Source organism: Pristiophorus japonicus, chromosome 3 (assembly GCF_044704955.1).
Source record: "Pristiophorus japonicus isolate sPriJap1 chromosome 3, sPriJap1.hap1, whole genome shotgun sequence".
In the NCBI taxonomy this organism is placed as follows: Eukaryota; Metazoa; Chordata; class Chondrichthyes; family Pristiophoridae; genus Pristiophorus; species Pristiophorus japonicus.
In genome coordinates, this window is record NC_091979.1 from 86,115,884 (window position 1) to 86,128,977 (window position 13,094).

Sequence of the window (13,094 nt, forward strand, 5' to 3'; positions counted from 1 at the left end):
AGGAAAACAAAGGGGAATTTATAAGGAGCGAATCTCAAAATATTAAAAGTAGCATTCTACAAATATATTAGTAAAAGGAGAATTTTTTGATGCAAGATGTGGCCCAAGAATGAGTTAGTGGAGGATATATAGAAATTGGCAGGGATGATTAACAAGTACTTCACATCAGTATCTGCAAAACAGAAGGATGCTAGGGAGGAGATAAATCCTGAACTGGTTAAAAGTAGATGAGTGATTGAATAAATAGCAAAGTATGAGAGAAATTAGTTAAGCTAAGAGAGGACAAACGGCCAGGATTTAATGGGATACATTCAAGGATCTTGAGGGAAATTGGAAAAGTAATAGTGGAGGCCCCAGAAATTATATTTCAGGATTCTATGTACAATGAATGTGTGCTGGAGGACCGGGAGATTGGTCAATGTAATAACCATTTTCGGAGAGAGAGACAAAGCTAACCTGGGGAATTACAGGCCAATCAATTTAACAGTGGCAGGGAACATGTTTGAATCTTTAAAGATAAATTTACTAAAAGTCTAGATGAAGAGAAAATAATTAGAAGCAGCCAATACATATTTCAGGAAGGAAAACTGTTTGACAAACTTGAACGAGTTCTTTGAGAAGGTGACAGATATGATGAATGGGTGGATGCGGTGTACATTCACAAAGCTTTTGACAAGGTACCACACAGGAGACGATTGGAAAAGATTAAAGTGTTTGGAATTAGGGGAAGGGAAGCAAATTGAGAGTATAATTCTTAGTTTTCATTGCTTTACTTCAAAATCAGAGCGAGACACACTGGACAGAGTTCAACAATAGTGCTAGACTTTAAAGTCAACAATGAAAACACATTGAAGAGAGAAATGAACGATGAAAGATGGCAAAACAAAAATAGGTACAGGTAGACAATGTTTTTAAAATTATGAAGGTGATCAGAGGAGTGAATGTAGAAAACCTTTTCTCTGCTACCAGAAATGACAAATAGGGTACATAATTAAAGCCTCAGGTTATTTTACGCGTCAAGAACATAAGAACATAAGAAATAGGAGCAGGATTAGGCCATAAGGTCCCTCGAGCCTGCTCTGCCATTCAATAAGATCATGGCCGATCTGGTCATGGACTCAGCTCCACTTCCCTGCCCGCTCCCCATAACCCCTCATCATTTAAGAAACTGTCTATTTCTGTCTTAAATGTATTTAATGTCCCAGTTTCCACAGCTCTCTGAGGCAACGGATTCCATAGATTCACAACCCTCAGAAGAAATTTCTCCACATCTCGGTTTTAAATGGGTGGCCCCTTATTCTAAGACATGCCCTCTAGTTCAAGTCTCCCCCACCAGTGGAAACATCCTCTCTGCATCCACCTTGGCAAGCCCCCTCGTAATCTTATACCTTTCTATAAGATCACCTTTCATTCTTCTGAATTCCAACCTACTCAACCTTTCCTCAAAAGTCAACCAACTCATCCGCGGGATCAACCTAGTGAACCTTCTCTGAACTGCCTCCACAGCAAGTATATCCTTTCGTAAATATGGAAACCAAATCTGCACGCAGTATTCCAGGTGTGGCCTCACCAATACCCTGTACAGCTGTAACAAAACTTCCCCGCTTTTATATTCCATTCCCTTTGCAATAAAGGCCAAGATATCATTGGCCTTCCTGATCATTTGCTGTACCTGCATACTATCCTTTTGTGTTTCATGCACAAGTACCCCCCAGGTCCCGCTGAACTGTAGCACTTTGCAATCTTTCTCCGTTTAAATAATAACTTGCTGTTTGATTTTTTTCTGCCAAAGTGCATGACCTCACATTTTCCAACATTATACTCCATCTGCTAAATTCTTGCCCACTCACTGAGCCTGTCTATATCCTCCTGCGGCCTCTATGTCCTCCTCACACATTACCCTTCCTCCCATCTGTGTATCGCCAGCAAACTTGGCTACGTTACACTCAGTCTTCTCTTCCAAGTCGTTAACATAGATTGTAAATAGTTGATGTCCCAGCTCTGATCTCTGCGGCACCCCACTCATTACTGATTGCCAACCAGAGAATTAACCATTTATCCCGACTCTCTGTTTTCTGTTTGTCATCCAATATGTTATGCTGATATGTTATGGATATAAATGCTACCAAGCACCATAAGTTCAGACTTGCTTGAAAGAGACATAAATTCAGATTCTTGATTCAACAGGGAGTAAAGGAACATTGGCTGAGTACCATAGCAAGAGGAAATTAAAACTAGCCTGAGTAGATCCTATATATAGATGTGCGAGAACACCACCGCAGGTTGCGGCTATAAATGGATCTGGAGTGTCGGGCCCTGGAACATCGTGGGCGAAGGTGTGGCGAATGAGGGTACGGGGCCCAGGGGCAGCACGGGTGTGCCCTCACTGTGATGTGTGCGCGCACTAGGTCCGTGCAGCAGAGCAGGTCTCCAGTCGTCCTGGTTCAACCCTTGCCACTGGATAAAGGCCTAGCTCTGTCAAGCCCATGTGATGGCTGATGTGCAACGATCACCACGTTAAAAAAAATCCACGCACACCCCCTCAATTGGAGTTCAGGACTGGAACATCGGGTTCTTCATTGAAACATCTGTGAACTCTTGTGGAAGCAAGTCATCCTTGTTCGAGGGACCGCCTATGATGATGATGATATATAGATGTAAACAGAATAGCCTTGATAGCCGGAATCATCTTTTGTCACTCTTAGCTTGATTATGTTATATACCAGTCAAATCATTCAAAAGCTTATTAAGCATACTAGATTTAATAGTAGTGTTTAAAATTATGAAATGTTTTGTTAGAAATAAGGATAAACTGTTCCCACTGACATGAGGGTTGGTAACCAGTGGACACAGATTTAAGGTAATTCACAAAAGAACCAGAGGGGCGATGAGGAGAAATTATGTTACACAATGAGTTGTTATGAACTGGAATGCACTGTCTGGAAGCAGATTCAATGGTAACCTTCAAAAGGGATTGGATATATATTTGAAAAGGAAACATTTGCAGGGATATAGGGAAAGAACAAGGGAGTGGGACTAATGGATAGCTCTTTCAAAGAGCTGGCACAGGCTTGATGGGCCAAATTTCTTCCAGCTGTGCTGTATGATTCTATGATTATATACAGCAACTATAATGTAAAAAAGCCAGGTATTATAGATGAACAATGAAAAAAGTATTCTTTGTCTGTATATTTATTTTTAGCATGAGTACTTTATGCACTCAAGATGCATTCCAATTTGAGCAAAGTAAAATTATGCTGCGATAGAGACATAATTACGGAATTAATTTCACTGAATATAACTTTTGCAGACACTACGTGAAGATGTGAAACTTTTGAAAGCTTAAAATATCTTTCAATACTCAATAAATAAATACAAAAGAAAGCCCATTCACCCTCTGCAAAGCAAGGATGGCATCATCAGTCTTCTCCTTCTTACTATATATTTTTGCTAGAAGCATTAAATATCGTGCATCTTCCATCAAAGCTTGAAGATCACTTACTGTAAAAGATTGGAGAAAAAGATCTAAAATACAATATAAAATATTTTACTCTCAAGAGTACACCGCCATACTGCCTTTGAAATTAACAGCAAGTTCAGCGCATGTGCTAAATACCTTGACAGATGATCCACACTGACAAGGAAATCCTAGTTGCTGGCGCAGAGTTGGGTTAATTGCCTATCAACTGCCCAACAATTACATATGAAAATATTAGGCTGGTGCAAACAGGTGCAGGATCTGTTTGCACAGTGTATGGGGATATCTCCGGACAAATCCAAGTAATTTTAAAAGCTCAATGAGGCCGGAAATGGAAGCACTTACACATGACCCACAGGATTTTACCCATGGTGTCCACTACTTGACATGATTTAAAGGTTAATTTAGTTGGGGATTAACTCAACATCTAAGAGATATAAATGTTTCTGCATTTAACTCTTAGATGTCAGCATGAGAGTCATTCTTGCAGCTCTTAAATACTTCAAGCAGCAGAAAGCATTGTACTAGCGATGTTAATATGCAAGTTGTGCAAGATCTTCTGTTTACGAATCGGAGCATCGATCCACGTGATCCCAGGTACGGTTATGCACATGGTGTGGCCCTGGGATCCGTGGGCCACTATGCTGCGCTCAACTCTGCAGCATTTGACAGTAACTTTTCGCTTGTGGCCCTGCAACACTTAAGTGCAAATTCATTTTGGATGACATAATTAAGGATTATGCCGCCAACCACAAATTCCGGGTCATTATGTTTATCCCATATCCCTTTCTGCCCTTTTTCTTTGAACCATCTGTTTAACCTGTTTGCAAGACAACTGCTTGTCTTGAAGGTATCTATTTTTGTGCCACACAGTAATAAATCATGAAAAGAATGCGGTGACCACCACAGGTTACTCATCACTTATTAGTTATTAAAGTTATTATAGAAACTGCATGATTTTCTTTTCCATTAAAAGATGGGCCAGTTTCTGTAACAGGTAAAACTCCCAATCTATAGCAACTAAAATGTTTAAAAAGGCAGATATAGTAGAATATGGCAGTCCTGCCATCCACTTCAAATGTAATAAAAGTTGTTTTTGTAACATTAAAAATAAATCTTTGCACCACACAACGTGAGAGCACACCAGCTGATCAGGAGATAAAGGAGCCCGCCCAACCAGCACCAACTGATCTGGGAAGATAAGAAGTAAAAAGAATCAAAGTGTGACGTCACAGGAAAGCAGGGAAGTGATTGGTTGGTCAGTTTTTCTCTTTTTTTGGGCATTGATTTAAATTAAGAGCTGGGATTAAAAACAAAATGTTCAAAACTTCAAAACTTAATTAATTAAATACATTAGAGATGGCAGGGCAGGCGATGTGTTATGCTGTTGTATGTGGGAGCTGGTTGACCCCATTTGAGGTCCACAGCAATCTGCAGCAAGTGTTGGCAGATCGAGGATCTTCAGCTCCGTGTTGATGATCTAGAGTCCGAGCTTCAGACACTGCGACACATCAGGGAGGGGGAAGAGTTACCTGGACGCTGTGTTCCAGGAGACGGTTACACCCCCTAGGTTAAATAATTCAAATTTGGTCCGTGGTCAGGGACAGGGGGGCTGTGACTACGAATGGGGACCCAGGATGTAGTGATGGAGGAGTCTCAGCCCTTGCTCTTGTCCAACAGGTACGAGATTCTTGCTTCCTGCTCCCTGTGTGGACGAGAGCAGGGACTGCAAGGAGGAGGAGCAAACTGACCACAGCACCGTAGCACAGGGGGCCATTCAAGTGGGGGGAGTAAAACGAAATGTAGTGGTAGGGGACAGTATAGTTAGGGGAATAGATACTGTTCTCTGCAGCTGGGAGTGAGAGTCCCGAAGGCTGTGTTGCCTGCCCGGTGCCAGGGTAAAGAACATCTCCTCTGGGCTGGAGAGGAACTTGGAGTGGGAGGGGGAAGATCCAGTTGTCGTTGTCCATGTAGGTACCAATGACATAGATAGGACAAAGAAAGAGGTTCTGCTGAGGGAGTATGAGCAACTAGGGGCTAAATTACACAGCAGAATCACAAAGTTAATAATCTCTGGATTACTACCCGAGCCACAAACACATTTGCATAGGGCAAATAAGATAAATAAGATCAGAGAGATGAACACGTGGCTCAAAGACTGGTGTGGGAGAAATGGGCTTCAATTCATGGGGCGCTGGCACCAGTGCTGGGGTAAGAGGGAACTATTCTGTTAGGACAGGCTTCACTTGAACCATGCTGGGACTAGTGTCCTGGCGAATCGAATAATTAGGGCTGTAGAGAGGCCTTTAAACTTCAGGTGAGCGGAAATTTAAAAAGTCAAAGAGGAAGGAGAAGGCAATAGAGCAGGGTAGCGATGGGGGAAATGATAACCAGAGTGTGACAGGAAGAGACAAAATGTATAAAAATAAGAGTGTATCAGAACGTGGGGTCAAAGCAGGAAAAAATGGTAAAATGGAAGAGACAAAATTAAAAGCTCTTTATCTGAACGTACGCAACATTCGTAAAAAGATAGATGAGTTGACAGCACAAAGATATAAATGGGTATGATCTGATAGCCTTGACAGAGACATGGTCGCAAGGTGACCAAGGCTGGGACCTGAATATTCCGGGTTATTTGACAATTCGGAAGGATAGACAGAAAGGAAAAGGAGGTGGGGTAGCTCTGTTAATAAAGGATGAGATCAGTGCAGTAGTGAGAAATGATATTGGCTCAGATGATCAAGATGTAGAATCAGTATGGATGGAGATAAGAAATAATAAGGGGGAAGAAGTCACAGGTGGGAGTAGTCTGCAGGCCCCCTAATTGAAATTACACTGTTAGACGGAGTATAAATCAAGAAATAATGGAGGCTTGTAAAAGAGGTATGGTAATAATCATGTGCGATTTTAATCTTCAGATTGATTGGACAAATCAAATTGGCAAAATTAGCTTTGACAAAGAGTTCATAGAGTGTATCCGGGATGTATGTTGCGGAACCAACCAGGGAACAGGCTATCCTGGATCCGGTACTGTATAATGAGACTGGAGTAATAAATGATCTCATAGTAAAGAATCTTCCACCAAAGCGTGATCATAGCATGGTTGAATTTCAAATTCAGTTGGAGGGTGACAAAGTTGGATTTCAAACTAGTGTCCTGATCTTAAATAAAAGCAATTACAAAGGTATAAACGCAGACTTGGCTCAAGTGGACTGAGAAAATAGATTAAAGTGTAAGATGGTTGAAAAGCAGTGGGAGACATTTAAGGAGATATTTCATAACTCTTGACAAAATTATATTCCAGTGAGAAGGAAAGACTTCAAGAGAAGGGAGACCTTTCAGTGGCAAACTAAAGTAGTAAAGGATGGTATCAAATTGAAAACAATGGAATACAAAGTAGCCAAGATTAGTGAGAGGCCAGAGGATTGGGAATTTTTTTTAGAAACCAGCAAAGGATGACTAAAATAATATCATAAAAAGAGATGGAAGATAGATTATGAGAGTCAACTAGCAAGAAATATAAAAATGGATAGCAAGAGCTTCTACAGGTATATAAAAAGAGTGTAGCTAAAGTAAACGTTGGTCCCTTAGAGGATGAGACGGGGGAATTAATAATGGGGAACAGGTAAGTGGCAAGGACTTTGAACAAATATTTTGTATCGGTCTTCACGGTAGAAGACACTAAAAACATCCCAATAATGGATAATCAAAGGACTATAGGGGGGAACTTAAAACAATTATCACTAAAGAAAACGTTCTCAGTAAAATGGGATTAAAGGTGGACAGGTCCCCTGGACCTGATGTCCTGCATCCTAGGGTCATAAAAAACGTGGTTGCAGAGATAGTGGATGCATTGGTTGTAATCTAAAAAGTTCCCTGGATCCTGGAGGGGTCCCAACGGATTTGAAACGCTAATGTAACGCCCCTATTTAAAAAACGAGGCAGACAGAAAGCAGGAAACTATAGACCAGTTAGCCTAACATCTGTCATTGGGAAAATGCTGGAGTCCATTATTAAGGAAGCAGTCGTAGGACATTTGGAAAAGCATGATTCAATCAAGCAGAGTCAGCATGATTTTATGAAAGGGAAATCATGTTTGACAAATTTGCTGGAGTTCTTTGAGGATGTAACAAGCAGGGTGGATAAAAGGGAACCAGTGGATGTGGTGTATTTGGATTTCCATAAGGCATTCGATAAGGTACAACATAAAAGCTCATTGGGTTGGGGGTAATATATTAGCAACGGCCACCACATGTTAAAAAAAAATCTACACACAGGCATCTTCTACACTTCAACATGTAGATCGGAACCTGGAATGTTAGGTCCTTCATTGAAACACCTGTGAACTCATTGAACTCATCTCTTTTTGGCATGGAAGCAAGTCATCCTCGATTCAAAGGACCGCCGAAGAAGAGAGAATATATTAGCATGGATAGAGGATTGGCTAACAAACAGTAAACAGAGAGTCGGGATAAATGGGTCATTTTCCAGTTGGAAAACCGTGACTAGTGGAGTGCAGCAGGGATCGGTGCTAGGTCCTCAACCATTTACAATCTATATTAATGACTTGGATGAAACATAGAAAATAGGAGCAGTAGTAGGCCATTTGGCCCCTTAAGTCTGCAACGCCATTCAATATGATCATGGCTGATCCTCTATCTCAACAGCATATTCCTGCTTTTTCCCCATACCCCTTGATGCCTTTTGTTTCTAGAAATCTATCTATCTCCCTCTTAAATATATTCAGTGACTTGGCCGCCACAGACTTCTGTGGTAGAGAATTCCACAGGTTCACCACCCTCTGAGTGAAAAAATTTTCTCCTCATCTTGGTCCTAAATTTCCTACCCTGTATCCTGAGACTGTGACCCCTTGTTCTAGACTTCTCAGCCAGGGGAAACATCCTACCCGCATTGATTCTATCCAACCCAGTCAGAATTGTATACGTTTCAATAAGATCCCCTCTCATTCTTCTAAACTCTAGTGAATACAGGCCTAGACGACCCAATCTCTCCTCATACGACACTCCTGCCATCCCAGGAATCAGTCCAGCGAACCTTCGCTGCACTCCCTCAATGGCAAGTATATCCACTCTTGGGTAAGGAGACCAAAACTGCACACAATACTCCAGGTGCTGTCTCACCAAGGCCCTGTATAACTGTAGTAAGACATTCTTGCTCCTGTACTCAAATCCTCTTGCAATGAAGACCAACATACCATTTGCCTTCCTAACTGCTTGCTGCACCTGCATGTTTGCTTTCAATGACTGGTGCACAAGGACACCCAGGTCCCTCTATACACTGACACTTCCCAAGTCATCACCATTTAAATAATATGTTGTCCTTATATTTTTCCTACCAAAGTGGATAACTTCACATTTATCCACGTTATACTGCATCTGCCATGTGTTTGCCCACTCACTCAACCTATCTAAATCGCCTTGCGGCGTCTTTGCATCCTCCTCACAACTCACAATCCCACCTAGTTTTGTGTTGTCAGCAAACTTGGAAATATTACATTTGGTTCCCTCATCCAAATCATTGATATATATTGTGAATAGCTGGGGTCAAAGCACTGATCCCTGTGGTACCCCACTAGTCACTGCCAGCCACCCCAAAAAAGATCCGTTTATCCCTACTCTCTCTTTCCTGTCTGTTAACCAATTTTCAATCCATGCCAATACATTACCCCCAATCCTATGTGCTTTAATTTTGCACAATAATCTCTTATGTGAGACTTTATCAAAGGCCTTCTGAAAATCCAAGTACATTACATCCACTGGTTCTCCTTCATCTATTCTATCAGTTACATCCTCAAAAAACTCCAGTAGGTTTGTCAAACATGATTTTCCTTTCATAAATCCATGATGACTTTGTTTAATCCGTTGATATTATCTAAGTGTGCCGTTATCACATCCTTTATAATAGACGCTAGCATTTTCCCGACTACTGATGTTAGACTAACCGGTCTGAAGTTCCGTGTTTTCTCTCTCCCTCCTTTTTTAAAAAGTGGGGTTAAATTTGCCACCCTCCAATCTGCAGAAACTGTTCCATAATCTATAGAATTTTGGAAGATGACAACCAATGCATTTACAATTTCCATGGCTACCTCTTTTAGTACTCTGGGATGAAGATCATCAGGCCCTGGGGATTTATTGGCCTTCAGTCCCTTTCGTTTCTCCAGCACTATTTTCTTATTAATAATCATTTCCTTTAATTCCTCTTGTTCACTAGACCCTTGGTTCCCTTGCATTTCTGGGACGTTATTTGTGTCCTCTTCCGTGAAAACAGAACCAAAGTATTTATTTAATTGGTCTGCCATTTCCTTGTTCCCCATTATAATTTCTCCCATTTCTGTCTGTAAAAGAAATACATTTGTCTTCACTAATCTTTTTCTTTTTACTTACTTGTAGAAATGAGATCCAACATCGCCTCCAGTGCGCAGTGCAGCCTTCGGCCGCCTGAGGAAAAGAGTATTTGAAGATCAGGCCCTCAAAACTGCCACCAAGCTCATGGTCGACAGGGCTGTAGTAATACCCGCCCCGCTGATGGCTCAGAGACACGGACCATGTACAGTAGACACCTCAAGTCGCTGGAATATCAGCAACGATGTCTCCGCAAGATCCTATAAATCCCCTGGGAGGACAGACGCACCAACATCAGCATCCTCGTCCAGGCTAACATCCCCAGCATTGAAGCACTGACCACACTTGATCAGCTCCGCTGGGCAGGCCACATAGTTCGCATGCCAGACACGAGACTCTCAAAGCAAGTGCTTTACTCGGAGCTCCTTCACAGCAAACAAGCCAAAGGTAGGCAGCGGAAACGTTACAAGGACACCCTCAAAGCCTCCCTGATAAAGTGCGACATCCCCACTGACACCGAGGAGTCCCCGGCCAAAGACCGCCCTAAGCGGAGGAAGTGCATCCGGGAGGGCGCTGAGCGTCTCGAGTCTCAACGCCGAGAGCATGCAGAAATCAAGCGTAGGCAGTGGAAAGAGCATGCGGCAAACCAGTCCCTCTCACCCATCCCTTCCCTCAACGACTATCTGTCCCACCTGTGACAAAGTCTGTGGCTCTTGTATTGGACCGTTCAGCCACCAAACAACTTACTTCAGGAGTGGAAGCAAGTCTTCATCGATTCCGAGGGACTGCCTATGATGATGATGAGAAACTTTTGCAGTCGTTTTTTTATGTTCCTTGCAAGTTTACTCTCATACTCTATTTTTCCCCTCTTAAATCAATCTCTTGGTCCTTTTTTGCTGAATTCTAAACTGCTCCCAATCCTCAGGCTTGCTACTTTTTCTGGCAACTTTGTATAACTCCTCTTTGGATCTAATACTATCCTTAATTTCTTTTGTTAGCCATGGTTGGGCCACTTTAAATTTTGTGCTTTTATGCCAGAAAGGAATGTATACTGAAGGGACCAGGTGTAATGTAATCAAGTTTGCTGATGATACAAAGATGGGTGGGAAAGATAGTTGTGAAGACACAAAAAATCTGCAAAGGGATATAGAGAGGCTAAGTGAGTGGGCAAACATTTTGCAGATGGAGTATAATGTGTGAGGTTATCCACTTTGGCAGGAAAAATAAAAAAACAAATGGAGAGAAATTACAAAATGCTGCAGTACAGAGGGACCCGGGGGTACTTGTGCATGAAACACAAAAAGTTAGTAATGCAGGTACAGCAAGTAATCAGGATGGCAAATGGAATGTTGCCCTTTATTGCAAAGGAGATGGGAGTATAAAAGCAGGGAAGTCCTGCTACAACTGTACAGGGTAGTGGTGAGGCCACACCTGGAGTACTGGGTACAGTTTTGGTCTCCTTATTGAAGGAGGGATATACTTGCATTGGAGGCAGTTCAGAGAAGGTTTACTCGGTTGATTCCTGAGATGAAGGTGTTGAATTATGAAGAAAGGTTGAGCCTATATGCATTGGCATTTAAATGAATGAGAGGTGATCTTATTGAAACATACAAGATACTGAGGGGGCTCGACAAGGTAGATGCAGAGAGGATGTTTCCCCTCATGGGGAAAGCTAGAACTAGGGGGCATAGTTTCAGAATAAGGGATTGTCTATTTAGAACTGAGATGAGGAGGAATTTTTTCTCTGAGGGTTGTAAATCTGTGGAATTCTTTGCCAGAGAGAACTGTGGAGGCTGCGTCATTGAATATATTTAAGGTGGAGATAGACAGATTTTTGAGCGGTGAGGGAGTGAAGGGTTATGGGGAGCGAAGGGTTATGGGGAGCGGGCAAGGAAGTGGAGCTGAGCCCAAGATCAGATCAGCCATGATCTTACTAAATGGCGGAGCAGGCTCGAGGGGCCAAATGGCCGATGCCTGCTCCTATTTCTTATGTTCTTATGTTTAAGGCGTTAAATATATTTAAATCATTTCCTTTCATTACTGAATTCAAATAATGAAAATGGACAATTCACCCTCTCAGAAAAAACATCATACCATGATCATGTTCTAATGACTGCAGTAGAACCTTTTCTGCTTTCTCATACTGTCGAAGCTTAAGAAGGAGCTCAGCTAAGTCATAACGAAGGAAATTCTGCTGGCCAGTCTTCACTGCTGCTTCATAATAATTAATTGCCTATGAGAAAAAAAAAATGACAGTTTTAATTGAAACCCACATTGCTGCCATGAATTGTATGGATTATCAACTATTTCACCCCAGTTTCCTCCCCTTTTCTCCTGTTTTGAAGGCATAACTTATGTCGGGGTAAGGTTCCACAGCTAACACAGCCCTCAAGCATCTTACACAGCAGCTCTGTGTGAGCTTAGATAGTGAGTGGTGATAGGCTATTCAATTGTGGAGACACCACGATCAAATTCTATCCTTTCTTCCTCCAATATCCACACGTGTTCATTACAGGTGGAGACATCAGATATCAATCAGGATCTGGATTCCAAGTTGATTTTCCCCCCCTTCCGTAGCCTGAAATATTCTGTGACTTTCATGACTTGTATCTCACTATCATACTAGGTTTTTACCTGCTGAATCCACTGCAGTCATCCCCCTGCAAATCAGATACACCACTTTGGGTACTGTTGAGGGGGATGACTCATCAGGGGAGAGCAGCAGCAGCCAAGTTCATGGCACTGTGAGTGGCTCTGCTGCACTGGAGGGCAGGAAAAAGAGTGGGAGAGCGATAGTGGTAGGGGATTCTATTGTAAAGGGAATAGATTGACTTTTCTGCGGCTGCAACCGAGACTCCAGGATGGTATGTTGCCCCCCTGGTGCAAGAGTCAAGGATGTCGCGAAGTGGGTGCAGGATACTTTGAAGAGGGAAGGTGAATAGCCAGTTGTCGTGGTGCATATAGGTACCAACAATATAGGTAAAAAACGGGATGAGGTCCTACAAGACGAATTTAGGGAGCTAGGAGCTAAATTAAAAAGTAGGACCTCAAAAGTAGTAATCTCAGAGTAGGAGTCGCAGGATAGCTCAGATGAATACGTGGCTTGAGGAATGGTGCAGAAGGTGGGGATTCAAATTCCTGGGACATTGGAACCGGTTCTGGGGGAGGTGGGAACCAGTACAAACCAGACAATCTGCACCTGGGTACGATCGGAACCAATGCCCGAGGGGGAGTGTTTGCTAGTGCAGTTGGGG

At 42.3% G+C, this 13,094-nt stretch overlaps 1 protein-coding gene across 2 annotated transcripts in view; it reads right to left on the reverse strand.

Moving 5' to 3' along the window:
* Positions 1-13,094, reverse strand: part of ttc21b (tetratricopeptide repeat domain 21B) — a 181,668-nt gene that overhangs the window by 85,748 nt on the left and 82,826 nt on the right. For both annotated transcript variants that reach the window (XM_070875514.1, XM_070875515.1), the window contains exons 18-19: positions 11,935-12,073; positions 3,395-3,501 (exon numbers count right to left, since the gene is read on the reverse strand). In XM_070875514.1, coding sequence (XP_070731615.1) covers positions 3,395-3,501; positions 11,935-12,073 — 246 coding nt within the window. The remainder of the gene's footprint in view (positions 1-3,394; positions 3,502-11,934; positions 12,074-13,094) is intronic.